Source organism: Pelodiscus sinensis, chromosome 6 (assembly GCF_052426305.1).
Source record: "Pelodiscus sinensis isolate ZL-2025 chromosome 6, ASM5242630v1, whole genome shotgun sequence".
In the NCBI taxonomy this organism is placed as follows: domain Eukaryota; kingdom Metazoa; phylum Chordata; order Testudines; family Trionychidae; genus Pelodiscus; species Pelodiscus sinensis.
The window spans coordinates 19,599,444-19,615,698 of NC_143057.1; the positions used below are offsets into that span (position 1 = coordinate 19,599,444).

At 45.1% G+C, this 16,255-nt stretch overlaps 1 protein-coding gene across 1 annotated transcript in view; it reads right to left on the reverse strand.

Annotated features, from left to right (window-relative positions):
• FOCAD (focadhesin) overlaps positions 1 to 16,255 on the reverse strand; it is a 231,132-nt gene that overhangs the window by 48,117 nt on the left and 166,760 nt on the right. The window contains exons 26-28 of the mRNA XM_075931485.2: positions 8,677 to 8,785; positions 3,718 to 3,834; positions 1,023 to 1,261 (exon numbers count right to left, since the gene is read on the reverse strand). Of these exons, the coding sequence (XP_075787600.2) occupies positions 1,023 to 1,261; positions 3,718 to 3,834; positions 8,677 to 8,785 (465 nt within the window). The remainder of the gene's footprint in view (positions 1 to 1,022; positions 1,262 to 3,717; positions 3,835 to 8,676; positions 8,786 to 16,255) is intronic.

Sequence of the window (16,255 nt, forward strand, 5' to 3'; positions counted from 1 at the left end):
GATCCAGCCGTGTACATGTAGGTCTGGCCCTGGCGGCAGACAGGAACCTCTGGCACTGGCCACGTGGGTCTGGCCCAGGCTGCACAGTTCTGGCCCTGGTCACAAAGCAGGGACAGCAGGAGCTAGAGAGTTCTGGTCCAGGGAGCAACCAGACAGCAGGCAGGCTGGAGCTCTATCCAGGAGGCGGGGGCAGCGGTTTAGCACAGCCCAGGTGGGGAGGGGACCTTCCCTGGTGTGGCAAATCCCCTCTTTTGGGACCAGTCAGGTCCTGAGGGTGCTGGACCAAGGAGGTCCACCCTGTCCCTGCACTTTACTATGGGTATAAGCATACAAACCTTAAATGTCATGAACTTAAGGATGTCAGTAGCCTAAGGTGAGTACCTTCATTTCCTGTCAACATTCAGGAATCTGAAGCAAACACATTGGAGCTTCTCCTTTCACTCTTGCTTAGATATGCTATAGGGCATGGTATGTTCAACCAAAGTGTCCCCGAGAATGTTGCCATCTCCCCAGAGAGTAACAACACACTTTCAAGAAGGTCTGTTACACTGGATGAATACAGATTTTAGTTCAAGTACCCATTCTTGCTGTATGTCATACTTTGGCAGCACATCTCTTAACACTAACAGTGGCAAACATTCTCTCAATTATCAGTACCATCATGCAATGCTATAAATAAAGGTAGCTAATTCCCTTAACACTTTTTTTGTGTGGCTTATCACTTAAGTGATTCACATGAGAATCTTAATACCGCCATATTATGAAAACTAGAAAGCATCATTAATCACAAGAGTGAGATGCTGTATGTAAACAAACACACCCAGGATAGTATGGCAACAATAACAAAGAAGAGGAAGAAGAGATAATAAAGAAATAAAATGTTTTAATTCATCTTGCAGAAGATCTTGGAAATCTTTTTGACTACAAAATGTAAGCACTTTCTGCAAACTTACTCAGCAAACTTAAATGCCACATTCCAGGAAGGGGAGGAAGTTAGCTATTTACATGTCAGTAATCCATACCTGGCTTTTTCTTCACACAAACGTGAGATAAACATCCCCAAAGCAAGGCCTATGTGGATTTGAACAGCTTGAGACTCATCAGCATTTGGTTTCCCAGGTAACCTGGCAGTCAGTACACTCAGGACTTCCTCAACCTTCTCCTTGTAGGATGCAATGAAAACTGGCACCAAGAGAGACAAAGCAGTGGCTGCGCAGGAGCGAGCAATAGCACTGGCCGTATTTTCTCCAGAATAGGATTTCTAGGACACATTTAAAAAAAAAAAACACAAAAACAAAAGATTTTTGTTTGTTTTTTTCCAATTTGTGAGAGAAAAATTATTTTCTTACAGAAAATAATACTCAGTTTTTTAGAAATATAAAAATATACTACAGGTAGTCCCCGAGTTACGCGGATCCGACTTATGTCGGATCCGCACTTACGAACGGGGCTCTCTCGCCCCGGAGCTCGCAGGCAGCGGGACTGCCCAGAGCGCAGCAGTCCCGCCACCTCGACCTCCGGGGCTTTCCTCCGGGTGTCCCTGGTCTGCTGCAGACAGTCCCCAGCAGACCAGGGGCACCGGGAGCAAAGCCGCAGTGGCGGCAGGGTGCCGCGCCTCTGAGGCTTTGCTCTGGCAAAGCCTCAGAGGCGCGGGACTCCGCCGCCGCTGCGGCTTTGCTCCCGGTGTCCCTGGTCTGCTGGAGACGGTCCCCAGCAGACCAGAGGCACCGGGAGCAAAGCCGCAGCGGCGGCGGAAAAGCCACAGCAAAGCCTCAGAGGCGTGGGACCCCTCCGCCTCCCCGGCTTTGCTCTGGGTGTCCCTGGTCTGCTGGGGACCATCTCCAGGAGACCAGGGACACCGGGAGCAAAGCCTCAGAGGCGTGGCACCCCGCCGCCGCTGCCGCTTTGCTCCCGGTGCCTCTGGTCTGCTGGGGACCGTCTCCAGCAGACCAGGGACACCGGGAGCAAAGCCGCAGTGGCGGCGGGGTGCCGCGCCTCTGAGGCTTTGCCAGAGCAAAGCCTCAGAGGCGCAGCACCCTGCCGCCGCTGCGGCTTTGCTCCCCGTGTCCCTGGTCTGCTGGGGGGAGGGGGCGGCGCAGCTAGTGCGCCCCCCCCCCCCCAGCAGACCAGGCTTTTGTTGTGGACCCTGGGGGTAGAGCAGCTGGGGTGCTGCCGGGTTGGTCCTGCAGGGACCTACCTGGCAGCCCAGCTATTCTGTCCCAGGCTCGAGATTCAGCCGCTGTTGAAACTGATCAGTGGCTGATTCCAGGAAGCTGGGGGCAGAGCAATTCTGCCTCCAGCTTCCTGTAGTCAGCCCCTGGTCAGTTTCAGCAGCAGCGGCTGAATCTGGAGCCAGTTCCGACTTACGTACAAGATAGGGACTATAGGTTTGTTCTTAAGTTGAATTTGTATGTAACCCAGGGACTGCCTGTATAGCATATAGTACTGTAATTGCCTTTCTATTTCGGAGCAAACAGCATTTTTCACAGCTTTGCCTCCAGCAACATTTCCTTTCCCCCCCACACAAGGAGTTTAACAACATGGTAATTGGAAATATACCTCTAGAAAGAAAACAGGATAAGTAAATATGGAATTAAGAACAACACAGGTGAGGAAAACAGAAATTTGATAGCTAGTCTGAGCATAAATACATTGATCTATTTTCATATTCAGCTTTGTCATTAAATATTAAGTAGTGTGTTCCAACTCATCTATGTATAAATAGAAACAGGCATGTGATTCTGTAATTACAGAAAGCCCGGAATTTATCAAGAAGAAAAAATGCTTCTTTAACGGCAGGGAAGCATCAAGTCTAGAGTGGAGAATCATCAGCAGATGATGCAAAAATTTCTGATGGAAACGCTTCCCAGGAGACAGACTATTCACCACAAACGCTTTAAATTCTTTTCCATTTTAAAAGCTGTAATCCTTGTAACTGCCTCTATTCACAGAGCTATACGTGAAAACTTATTATATGCAATAGTCTACTATATGTGTATTAGTTTATATATTATTATGGGAAGAAAAATGTTCAAATCAGAACGTCAAGTACCCCGTAAAGTAAAGTAGTTTTTTTTCTACAGAAGGCTTTGTGCTTTGAATTTACAGACTGAGAAAGAAAAATAAACATTTTAAAATACACTGTATTTTTGAAAGAGGGAACTGCTGTGAATCAAGTCCTGGACTCGGTCTCAAAAATACAATGCAATTTTAAATTGTACTACTTTTGGAAGCAGGTATCTTGGAATATTGGAACATTGTAACTCTAGTACCGAATTCCTAGACTTCCATGGCTCCTGTGATCTGGCATTAGATTGGCAAGTGTGATAAAACTGCATTGGTTTTAATGGGCTGGGGCCTCTACTGGGGATAACAGAGGTATAGGGTTGATATTAATTTTTCCAGATCTCTCAGTCTTTAGTACTGTTTACCTTGATATTTTGTTCATGTAGCTGGATGGATCAGTTCCTTTCAGAGTTCTTGTACAAATGCTCATTCACCTTGAGAGACCTCTTGAAGGAACTACTCTATTACCCCCCTTCTGTGAGACCTCTAAGACACAGAGAGAGAGAGAGAGAGAGAGAGAGAGTGTTCCATCCCATGACTTACATCCAGCTCACTGCTCTCTTCTAACCCAAGCTGTTTGGTTTCTTTGCTTTCCCTATGGACAACATAAAAACACAAATAATGACGAGGTGACTGAAGCTCAGCCCATACCTGGTAGAACCATGGGAAAACTTGACCTTTGGCACGATAGCGGCTGTTCACAATACTAAGGAGCGTTTCTATCACCATAGAAATCCAGTGTTTTGTGGGAAGAAAATCAGGTTCAGTCTACAGAGCAGGAAAAATGACAATCAAATAAACATTAAATAACAGCTTCCAAATATTCATCCATTTCTATTCTTAAACCAAGCCACATTTAGGAATAGAAGACAGATTTAGCAGCTGATGTGCCAGCTATAATGTATTTAACTGCTTAACAAGGGCCTAATTCTGCCATTCTTACTCACAAGTGGCACATTTTATTCCCACAGATCATTTCATAAAGCTAACAGGATAAGGTAATATTTAGTGACAGCACAGATGGCTGAATCAGGCCCCAAACCAGCAGCAGCAGAGGGAAAAATCCACAGCCCTAAACTTTTATGGCAAGCAGCTGGCTGTATCAATTCTCCCAAAGACAGGCATAAATTAAACGTGGATACAGAAATCATGTATGAAACTTTGGGGAAAAAAGTCTGCTTGAATGAACAACATGCTCTTCTTCAAGGACACTAAAGTTAAATCTTTTGCTCTCTTGAAAATGATATGGGATCTTTAATTTTACATGGGTAGCCACTATATACAGGCACACAAGACCACAGCTTAAGTGGATCAGTCAAAAGGCATCTTTTCACATTCTGTTTAATATTTGTGCTCTAACAAGAAAAGAATGTAGTATAAAGACAGAAGCAGAATATGCACACACAAAATAAACAGTAAACTGAGGTGTCACTATGACACAGGAAATTCAATTTACCTGCACAATAAATGATGCATGGATTGAAGTGTGCCATTGATGACACTTAAGACTCCATTCCACTTAGGAAGAAACAATCAGTTTCACATGTACAGAATGGGAAATGACTGTCTAGGAAGGAGTACTGCAGAAAGGGATCTAGGGGTCTTAGTAGACCATAAGCTAAATATGAGTCAACAGTGTGACACTGCTGCAAAAGAGCAAACATGATTCTGAGATACATTAAGAGGAGTCATGTGGCACCTTATAGATTAACCGAAGTGTTGGAGCATAAGCTTTCGTGGGCAAAGACCCACTTCGTCAGATGCATGTAGTGGAAATTTTCAGAGGCAGCTATTAATATGCAGGCCAGAGATGACGAGGTGGATCCAATCAGGGAGGATGAAGATGAGTAGCTCCTAGAAGTGGGCCTCATCCTCCCTGATTGGATCCACCTCGTCATCTCTAGTCTGATTCTGGCCTGCATATTTATACTTGCATACACCCCACCATCAACCTCAGCCTGGACCATTCAACACGAGAGATCCATTTCCTGGACACCACAGTACAAATCAACAATGGAAAATTAGACACCACTCTCTACAGAAAACCCACTGACTTATCCAGTTACCTACATGCTTCCAGCTCCCATCCAGAACACACCATACGATCCATCATCTATAGCCAAGCCCTTCGATACAACTGCATCTGCTTTAATCCCACTGACAGAGACCAGAAACTTCAGGATCTCTACCAAGCATTTATAAACCTTAACTACCCACCCGGAGTAATAAAAAAGCAAATTGAAAGAGCCAGATGAATACCTAGAAATCATCTACTTCAAGACAGACCCAAGAAAACCAACAATAGAACACAACTTGTCATCACCTACAACCCCCAACTTAAACCTGTCCAACACATTATCAATAAACTACAGCCTATACTGGAACAGGATACTAAACTCCGAGAGGCTCTGGGAGACAGACCCATAGTCTCCTATAGACAATCACCTAACCTCAAGATGATTCTTACCAACAACCACAGGACATACCACACTCATACCAACCCTGGTACCTTCCCTTGCAACAAACCCCGTTGCCAGCTTTGTCCACATATTCACTCTGCGATACCATTATTGGACCTAACCAAGTGAGTTAGAAGATCAAGAACAAATATTCCTGCGCATCCAGAAATATAATTTATGCTATCATGTGCCAAAAGTGTCCATCTGCCATGTACATTGGACAAACGTCTCAGACACTTCGCCAAAAGATCAACGCCCACAAAACAGATATTAGACAGGATCACAAAGAAAAAACAGTTTCTTGCCGTTTCAAGCAGAAAGGACATTGTCTCAACGACTTAATTACCTGCATCCTGCTTCAAAAGCCTTTTAAAACTGCACTTGAAAGGGTATCCTCTGAAGTGTTATTCATGCTAAAATTCGACACTGCGCAGGGGTCTCAACAAAGACTCTAGTTATCTTACCCATTACAAAGATAGCTTCCCCAATTATCACCTCTAATATCATTAGCTCACAGACATATTTTTGTTAGTCTCTAAGATGCCACAGGACTACTGATTTTTAAAGTTACAGACTAACATGGCTACCCCTCTGAGACTAAATTATTTCTATACATAATTCATACCCCCATACATACTGTTGCCCAAAAATTCCCACTGGAGACCACCCAGGGTAACACTAGTATGGATTTATTGATAGAGGAATTAACATTCCACTATATGCACTATATGGTTACTAAAAAAGATACATCTTACAATAAGGACACGTCTTCATTGCTCACTCTTGCGCAAGAAGATATGCAAATGTGCATCGCAGTGCCTCATTTGCATACCTAATGAGCCGCCATTTTACGCAAGGGGCTTTTGTGGAAGAAGGAGCAGTCTACACTCCACTTGCGTGAGACCCCCCCTCTTGCCCAAGAGCCATTCTGCCACTTATTTTTCAAAAGCCTCTTGCCCCAAAATGGTGGCTCATCAGGTATGCAAATGAGGTGCAACAATATTCATCGCCACACCTCATTTGCATATCTTCTTGTGCAAGAATACGCAATGTAGACATAGCCTAAAGGTTTAAACCAGTGTTTCTCAAACTGTAGTAAGCGTACCCTTAAGGGTACACAAGAGAAGTCTGTGGGGTACCTCAACACATGTGCCTGTAAAATTGAATGTTCAAGCCTGGATGTTAACAGCCGCTCTTTACAGGCACTCTAGCACCTGGAGGGAGAAGAGCGTGGCTGCAATACCTTTGGTGAAACCCAGGAATTGGGTTGGGGGAAGCTGGGGTTGCCTGGCTCTGCGACGGGGGTATAGCAAGGAGTGCCGGGGGGGGGGGGGGCAGTTGCCCCGGGCACCACGCTAGGGGGGTGCCGGGCTAGGGTGCAAGCACATAGCCCGGCATTGGCAGGCCACTTGCTCCTTAGTGCTGAGTGGAAGGAACAGGCACTTCAAATGCCTGCTGGAAACCCAGTGCCCCTGGCTCGGGAGCTGCTGCTGCCCCCACTATGCAGGTCAGTGCCCAATCTGCAGAGCCCCCTCCATGAGCCCAACTACTGCGCTCCTTCCCTGCAGGAAGGTGGCTCTGGGTCACTGTGTCAGGATTCTAGTTTGTGTGCCCAGACTTGAGTTTTGAGATATGCTATTTAGGGAAACCAAGTTTTGAGTCCATGCAATATTTTTCATCTGATAGTATTGTGCCCATATCACAGTTACTGTTGCTAGAAAATTTACTTTTTTAGTATAAATACATACACTAAAAAAGGGGTAGGGAAGGGGCATTAGGTTAGAGTTGGGGGGGGGGGGGCGGCTGGTGGGTGCCTGGCTCTGGGAGAGGGCATTGGGTTACTATATGGCAATGTTTGATGAGTGTTTAAACAAATGTGTTGCAATGGTAGAAAAAGATTTGTGTCTGAAAATTGTAGGTACTGGAGGTACTTAATTTTTTTTTTATGTTATTTATTTATTTTTTACACAAAGGGGTACTTTATAAAAAGAGGTTGAGAAACACTGATTTAAACTAAAGGGAAACCAGCTCACTCTTGCTCTCGCACACACACACACCGCTGCCCTCAGACACTCACACAGGCATATGGGTTACAGAAGGAGCCAAGGCATGCTGATTCTGGAGGGTCTGTCTGCTAATCATGGCAGGAACTTGTCAGAAAAGAAAGAGAGCTTCTGGATGCAGAAAGAGGAGCTTCTCAGAAAAAGGGCTTCTGCCACTTGCTCTCTCCTTTTATTGCCTCTGTACAACTCCTGTGACTCATCCACATTCGTCACCAGGGAGCATGCCCAGAAGCCTCTGTCTGAGCTATTACTTGATTTTACATATGGATTTTTATGGAAATAAACTGACACTTTTTCTGAGAAGCTCCTCTTTTTGCAGCCAGAAACTCTCTTTCTTTTCTGACCTGCTCCCCCCCAACCATGATCAGCAGACAGATCCTCCAAAATCAACATGCCTTGGCTCCTTCTGCAATCCATATGCCTGTGTAAGTGTGAGAGTGCCTGAGGGCAGCAATGAATGTGTGTGAGTGAATGAATAAAAGGGGGGGGGAAGAGCTGGTTCCTCTTTAGTTTAAACCTTTAGTGGTAGCTCTATCCTCTTTAGTTTAACCATATAGTGCATATGGTGGAGTGTTAATTCCTCAATCAATAAATCCATACTGGGTGGCGGCCAGTGGGAATTTCTGGGTAACACATACTATGGATATATCTATTTCTAAAACAAATCATCTTTTACATGTGTGAAATGTAGAGCTCATGGCAAGTGGTGAACTCCTCTACTGAGCTGCAGGGCAGGTAGAGCGCAGGAAGTGGCAATGCAACCTCTCCCAAAACATTTTATTAAATATAATCCAGAGTGAGAGAAGGCAGCTGTGGTGGTGGGGGGCTCAATATCTACTGGATCTTTCTCCTCTCTGACAAGACTGACAACAAATTTGTCAACTGTTGCATTTTATGTGATTAGGACACATTCAGATTGAGAGCTGGTAGATGGTCACTACTGAGCAAGACTGGATATGAATGGATGAGAGAGTAAGGGGCTATGAATTCCATTATCAGCCCCCTCAACCATGCCATCTCCCAGTGCTTTTGTTTTGATCTGAAGTCACATTAAGGTAACAAAACAGTGTTTCTAAGGTTTAACTCACCTGTGGTCCTACTTCAGTGTCTAAAGAAAGGCTATTTTCATGTTTTGCTACAGCAACTGCAAGGCCAGTTAAAGCTAAGAGAGAGTTTCCTTTTACCACTGGGCTCTCCCTATTGAAAAGAAGAAACAGTAATTAACAAGACATAAAAGATCCAGATGGACGTGCCCCACATTTCACCCTCACACAGTGAGATGGAAGGAAACTAAACTAATTGTTCCAATAGTTTTCTTTTTTCCTCTTTTTCATCCAAAGCCTTACACAAATGGATGCATCAGAGAGAGACTTTTGTGGCATTCAAGCAACTAAAGAAAATCTGTCTGTCTCATATCAGTCAGATAATTTGATTTTGCTGAAAATATATAAAATTCTCTGTTGGTGGTACTTGCAAAAATCTTAACATGGCTGAGTTTAATAGCCACATTCTCCCAAAAGTATTCAATGTTTGGAGAGACAGGTGCTTATTAGAGAGGCAGCAGCATGTAAATATACAGATAACCACAAAACAAGGGAGATATCAAGCATTAACTAGCAGCTACAGCTAGCACCGGCACTTGTAAATATGAATTATCTAAACATTACAATAAAGCAGCATTTTTGCACTTTTTGATCTTTACTCTGTGTTTGCTTATTTAATAGACACAATGATGAGAAACAAGACAGTTACCTGTCCTATAACTGGTGTTCTTCTAGATGTGTCGCTCATGTCCATCCAACATAGCAGTGCATGCCTGCCGCATGCACTGGTGCCAAAAGTTTTTCCTTAAGCAATACCTATAGGATCCAGGGTCCCCAGCACCCCCTGGAGTGGTGCATGCATGCCACAGTATATAGCTGGGGTGGACAAAAGAGCCTCTGCAGGCCAGATCCAGCCCAGCCCTATGGAGGCCCTGCCGCTCCTCTGCCCCCAGGCCAATTAGGGACTGGGGGTTGGGGAAGTGCACAAAGTTTCCTCTGCCCTGCCAGGAGCACGTAGAACTTTGAAGTGCCACGCACTCCTGGCAGGGTGGGAGGAGACTTCACGTGCTCCCCCACCCCCAAGCCCTGATAGGCTTCGGGATGGGAGGTGTGTACAAAGTTTCCTCCTCCCTACCCTTGCCCTGCGAGAAGCGCGCAGCATTTCCAAGTGCTCTTGTAAGGTAGGAGGAGGCTTTGCACGCTCCCCCGCCCCCAGGCAAATCAGAGCTTGGGGGTGAGGGAGCGCACGAAGCTTCCTCTGCCCTGCCCCCACCCTGTGAGGAGCGCACAGCACTTTGATGTGCCGCGTGATCCTTGCAGGGTAGGGGTAGGGCAGAGAAAACTTTGTGCATTCCCCCACCCCCAAGCCAATCAGGGCTTGGGAGCGGGGTAATAAGTGAAGTCTCCTCTCGACCTGCCAAGAGCGTGCGGCACTTCAAAGTGCTATATGCTCCTGGCAGGGCAGAGGAAACTTTCCGTGCTTCCCCCACCCCCAGACCCTAATTGGTCTGGGGGTGGGGGAATGCACAAAGCCTCTTCCCGTCCTGCCAGGTGCATGGGTACTTAGTGGGAATGGGGGGGCAAAGGGGTTCCCCCACCTTCAGACCAATCATGGTCTGAGAGTGAGGAAGCCTGGAAGCATCATTGCCCCGCCCCTTCTGGAACGGCCCAGCACCACTTCAAAAAATTTTGAAGTGGCCCCAGGCCAAAAATTACACTGGTCTACAATTTTTTTAGAAGTCGTCTGCTTCAGAGATAAAATGTGCTATTTATTATGTATTTTGATGTGCTGAATTCAAATATGACAATTAAAACAACTGACTGGCTACTGTTTCCAAGATATTTAAGTTTTTACATTTTACGTCTATGTATATTGTGTAGATAGTAGAGTTTTAATCATAAATTGTAAACCTAGGTCTTTTCATGTGTTTATGGTTGCTTTACATGATAATATTTCACCTGTCCTGTTTATGTAACACTTTAAAAATCAGCAAAAGGATTACATAAATAAAATTTATTATGAAACAAAAGGCAAAAAACTATTATGTACATAGTTTAGTCCTATTCAGTGTCTACTTGGCGCTTCTTGGCTTGTCTCTTGTATTCATTAAATGGAGCATTTCTTGTCACTGTCCAGCATTAGTCTGCAAGCATTGATGGGCTCCATTTGCCCTGATAGTGTTTCTCCATTATTGCAATGTCCTGGTGAAATCGCTCGCCGTACTCATCGCTCACTGCTCTGCAGTTCAGTGGAAAAAAAATCTAGATGAGTGTGCAAAAAATGTATCTTTAGTGACATGTTGCAACCAAGGCTTTTGTATTACTTGAGGAGGTTTTCCATCAACAGCCTGTAGTTGTCTGCCTTGTTGTTTCCGAGAAAATTTATTGCCACTAACTGGAAGGCTTTCTATGCCGTCTTTTCCTTGCCACGCAGTGCATGGTCAAATGCATCACCTCGAAAAAGTTAACGAATCTGAGGACCAACAAAGACACCTTCCTTTATCTTCGCTTCACTTAACCTTGGAAATTTTCCACGGAGGTACTTGAAAGCTGCTTGTGTTTTGTCCATGGCCTTGACAAAGTTCTTCATCAGACCCAGCTTGATGTCTAAGGGTGGTAACAAAATCTTCCTTGATTCAACAAGTGGTGGATGCTGAACACTTTTCCTCCCAGGCTCCAATGACTGTCGGAGTGGCCAATCTATCTTGATGTAGTGGGAATCTCTTGCATGACTGTCCCATTTGCAGAGAAAACAGCATTACTTTGTGTATCCAGTCTGCAGACCAAGCAAGAGAGCAACAACCTTCAAATCACCACAAAGCTGCCACTGATGTTGGTCATAGTTTATGCACCTCAAAAGTTGTTTCCTTCACATGGACTGCATGACCAACTGGAATTGATGGCAAAACATTGCCATTATGCAGCAAAACATCCATGACTTCTAGGAATAACATGATGCAATTCATATAATGTATGACGCAATACCAGCTTCAGATTGCATCATTCATTGTTTTGCCTAAAAAGCAAGTACTGTCCAAACCCAGTCATAGATTTATTCATAGATCCAGTCCAAGATGTATTTTAGTCATTTCTGGTTTAAATTGAGATCCCTTCCCTTTATGACTCACTTATCCTCCACCATTCGCAAGTCAAGGGTCGTATATACTGACCCAATAGCATATCTTGAAAACTAGAGCCAATCAACAATTTTAAGCATCATTTTCGTTCTCAGTGACCCAGAATTAGTAAAGTTTGACTACATTTATTTCAGAAGCATTCTGGCTGTAGAGCAGTGTTATTGCCCACCCCTGCTATATAGGGTGCCCCATGGCCCCTCTCTCATCAGTTCCTTTTTGCTGGAACTCCAACAGAGGGGAGGAGGGTGGGAGGTTGAATGGACACAAGCAACACATCTTGAAGAACACCAGTTACAGAATAGGTAACTTTCCTTTCTTCTCCCAATGCTTGCTCATGTTCATTCAACACAGGTGACTGTAAGCAGTGTATGCAGAGGTGGGCAGGAGTTAGGAGAACGCAGTCTGCAAAACAGCCCTCCCGAACACATCATCATCCCTGGCCTGCTGTGTGATGGCATAATGAGACGTGAATGTACGTACCAATGACCACATTGCTGCTCGGCAAATGTCTTGGATCAGGACATGCGCAAGGTAAGCATGTGAGTAAGCCTGAGCCCTGGTGGAGTGGGCCCTAATCAGCTCCAGTGCCAAGCCCCTGCTAATTTATAGCACACATGGATGCAGGAACTAATCCACATGGACAGCTGCTCAGAGGAAATCGGGGAACCCCTCCCATGCTCCGCACAGGCCACGAAAAGCTGTATGGATCTGTGAAAGGCACGTTTCCTCTCCAGGTAAAAAGCCAGCACCCGACACATCCAGTGCGTGAAGGCACCTTTCCTCATTGTTCACACAAGGCTTAAGGTAGAAGACCGGTAGAGAAATGTTTTGGTCCACATGAAAGGTGGAGACCACTTTAGGGGGAAAGGCCGATAAGGATGCAGCTGGACCTTATCCTTAAAGCCGGGTATATAACAGTTCCAACTGTAGTAGGTCAGGACATTGATGTAGTCTATTCAGGATTCACTGTTGAGGCATCCTGACAGGTCTCCCGCTAGCTTAGCGATGATAAACGTTCGGCTGTGTGTGTTTTTGTATGCTGCCTCAGTTTATCATGTCAGCTCTGTGCAGGTAGCTAGCATAACAGACTTCACATAAGCCCCCAAAGACCACAGATTCAGGTAAGATATGAAGGCACCGAGTCAGATTAATTGTCGACAATGCAGCTGGATGGCCTCCGAGCCCCTATGCGTTTGTACCTGTGACAATGGAGTTGGCTCAATCCATAGCATGGATTTCATTATTGTCCCCAGGCCAAACAAAGAGTTAAGTCAAGGTATCCAAAAATTTATAGACAGAGATAGACAATCTATGATACACAACTTATGTATCATCTTATTAATGACACGTTTGGTACCTCCCCTTGTACTTACTTCCCGTTATGCTTTCACTCTTGTTGTTTTAAACTATCTTATTATGTAGTCAGTTGGGTGTCCTTGTACTATACTGGTGGAATGTATTTACATATTTCATGTGCTTTTATCAGTGCTAGCAATTCTAGTGCTGAGACACTCTGACTTGCAGGCAAACACAGGCTTTTGACAAAGCCTGTCTATTACTCCTAGTATAACTCTTGCTTACTTTGGTTCAAGCACCAGGCCCATACTTCGGGCTCTTTCTTTCTTCTACCCTCCCGTACTTTTGTTTTTTCTGGGAGGATGTTTACCCATTGTCCCGGAAAAGCATAATCAAGGTGATCTAGTGGGCAAAACACTGTTATGTGACCATCTTGCTTTGCCAACCACACATTCATGCCTCATCTGTCCCTTAGTCTGTACGACTGACAGACAGATTTTATTTGCCAATAGTGTTAGGTTCCTTATAGCAGGCCTGGGAATGTTAGGCCCAGGACCATATTCAATGAGAGGGGAATTATGTTGATGTTACAGTCTAACAAAGGCTGATGTCTGTGAACAAAGGCTTCCATAATTATGCTAAGTAAATATACATAACTGTATAACTTACATTAATACTAATTACTAATTAATATTTAATAAATACAGATACACAATTAGATATGGGTATTACAGGCAAATACAGGCCTAAACAATTAATACATAAAAGAAATAAGTATACAATATAAATATGAATAATATAAGTGAGTATAAGGCCCTGCTAGAAGAGGTGTCGTCTCTGGCCCTGGCGGCCTTGCAGGTGGCGTCAGGTGATGCAGACTCGGTGGCTCGCTCTATGGCTTCTGCCATCTCCTCCTACTGTCGGGCCTATCTCCCTCCAGAGGCACAGAACTCCATACAGGACCTCCCCTTTGACACTGGTGCCTTGTTCGCAGAACAGATGGACACTATATTGCATTAGGGATGTTAAATATCAAGTATTTGACTAACTGAATAGTCTATGCATTTTGCATCAATTATTCGATTAGTCGATAGGGCACCTCCACCTTTGAAGTTTAGCAACAGCCAGCTAAAAGCACCATGTGGCGCATGGAGTAAGCTGGGGACTTGCTGACCCAAGGCTTCATGCAATGCTGCCCCTTTGAAATGCTGTGTGTAAGGAAGCTTCCATTCCTTTTGAAACCACACTGCAGGAATGGAAGCTCTCTTACACACAAAATGAGGAGCGGGAGCAACGACTCTTTTGGCGCTAGGACTCCGCCACTGATGTAGACCTTGGAGACCAGAAACGTTCAGAGGGTCTTAAGGAGCTACAGCGCCCCGAAGAACCACTCCTCAAGTCCAGGGAACAGGATCCATGGTGCCGGGATGGGGACTGGGAGAAGCAGGATATGCCTTGTGCTGGCATGGGGGGTATATGACTGCACAGGTCTGTGCACCAACTCTGGCAACGCAGGAGATCACACGTTGTGCCCTGATTTCTCATGTGTAGACCGATGGGGACTTCAGAGCTGTCTCCTCTCGGACACCAGAGGAGAGCGTCATTGGATGATGCCAAGAGACTGGGGGCCAAATAGCAGTTTACCCCTGTCCCGAGTCCCTATTGGTGTTGGGGATGGTATTGGCATGGCACTTACATTCTGCATAGGCTAGAAGGCCTCCAGCATGGAGCAGAGAGAGACCTACAACACCAATGAAGGTGACTCAGACATGGGACTTGGTGCCTTGTGGGGCTTCTCCAGCCTGTCCACTGACTGGTCACACTTCTTTCCATTATTTTTATGAGGGGACTTGTCTCTGCCTGGCTTCCTAGCCAGTCTAGCCGGGGCTGTGTTTGATGACCAGCGCCAAGCCATCAATGCCAGCGGCGTGCTGCACATCGAGGCACCAATACTCAGTGCCGAGTCTGACCACTGATCCTGCGGAGCAAGTGCAGATGCCATTAAGTGCACTCCAAGAGGAATGCTTCGTTCTTTAATAGTTGTGAGACAGAAGGACCTGCAAATGTGACACTTGTCCAAGACATGTCCTTCCCCCCCAGGCAACGCAGGCAGGCAGCATGTAGATCTTTAACTGGCATGAACTTGGGGCATGCAGTGCAGGTTTTGAAGCCAGGGTAGGGGACATGCCCTGTTCCTCAGGCAGAGTATCTTTGAAAGAATGAAAGTTCAACAATTTACAGGTACTTTAGCAGCTCCTTTGGAATAATCAACAATAGTAGTGCTTGCTGCAGCTAAGGCAGGAACAGGCTGTTCCAAGCACTGTCACTGGCAGTAAGAAGGAACTGAGGAGTGCAGGCCCGTGGACCGCCCTATATAGTGAGGTATGTGTGCGCTCCTCCAGGGGACCCTGGCCCCTACTGGTACCACTTAGGCTATGTCTAGACTGCAGGCTTCTTTCGAAAGCATCTTTCGAAAGAGCCTCTTTCGAAAGATCGCGTCTAGACTGCAGGCGGATCTTTCGAAAGAGAAATCCGCTTTTTCGAAAGAGAGCACCCAGCGAGTCTGGATGCTCTCTTTCGAAGACGGCCTATTTACATTGAAGAACGCCTTCTTTCGAAAGAGGAACTTTCGAAAGAAGGCGTTCTTCCTCGTAAATTGAGGTTTACCGCCATTGAAAGAAAAGCCGCGTTCTTTCGAAATAATTTCGAAAGAACGCGGCTTGAGTCTGGACGCAGGGGAAGTTTTTTCGGGAAAAGGCTACTTTTCCCGAAAAAACCCTGAGTCTGGACACGGCCTTAGGGAAATCTTCTAGCACCAGTGCATATGGCAGGCACATACACCTATTTCGAATGGACATGAGCAAACACTAGAAGTAGAAACAGGGTATTCATATGCAAGTTTTCCCATGAATTATCTTGATTTTGAAAATTTCTAGGGAACAGGCATTCTTGTGAACCTTTTCTGCTAAATTCCTACAGATATATTTTATAAAATTTTCCTAAAACAAAGACATTGGGATTTAAATTATGTCCAGAAAAAAGACTGCAAAGATAGGTGCCAAGAATTTATTTGTCATCCTGTGATTTACTTTTTTTGAGATATTATGTAGAATAGATTATATGAAGTACCACCAATTTTGTGTCATGTACAGTACTAGTTTGGTGAAACGGTCTACATTTAATTTTGTTTT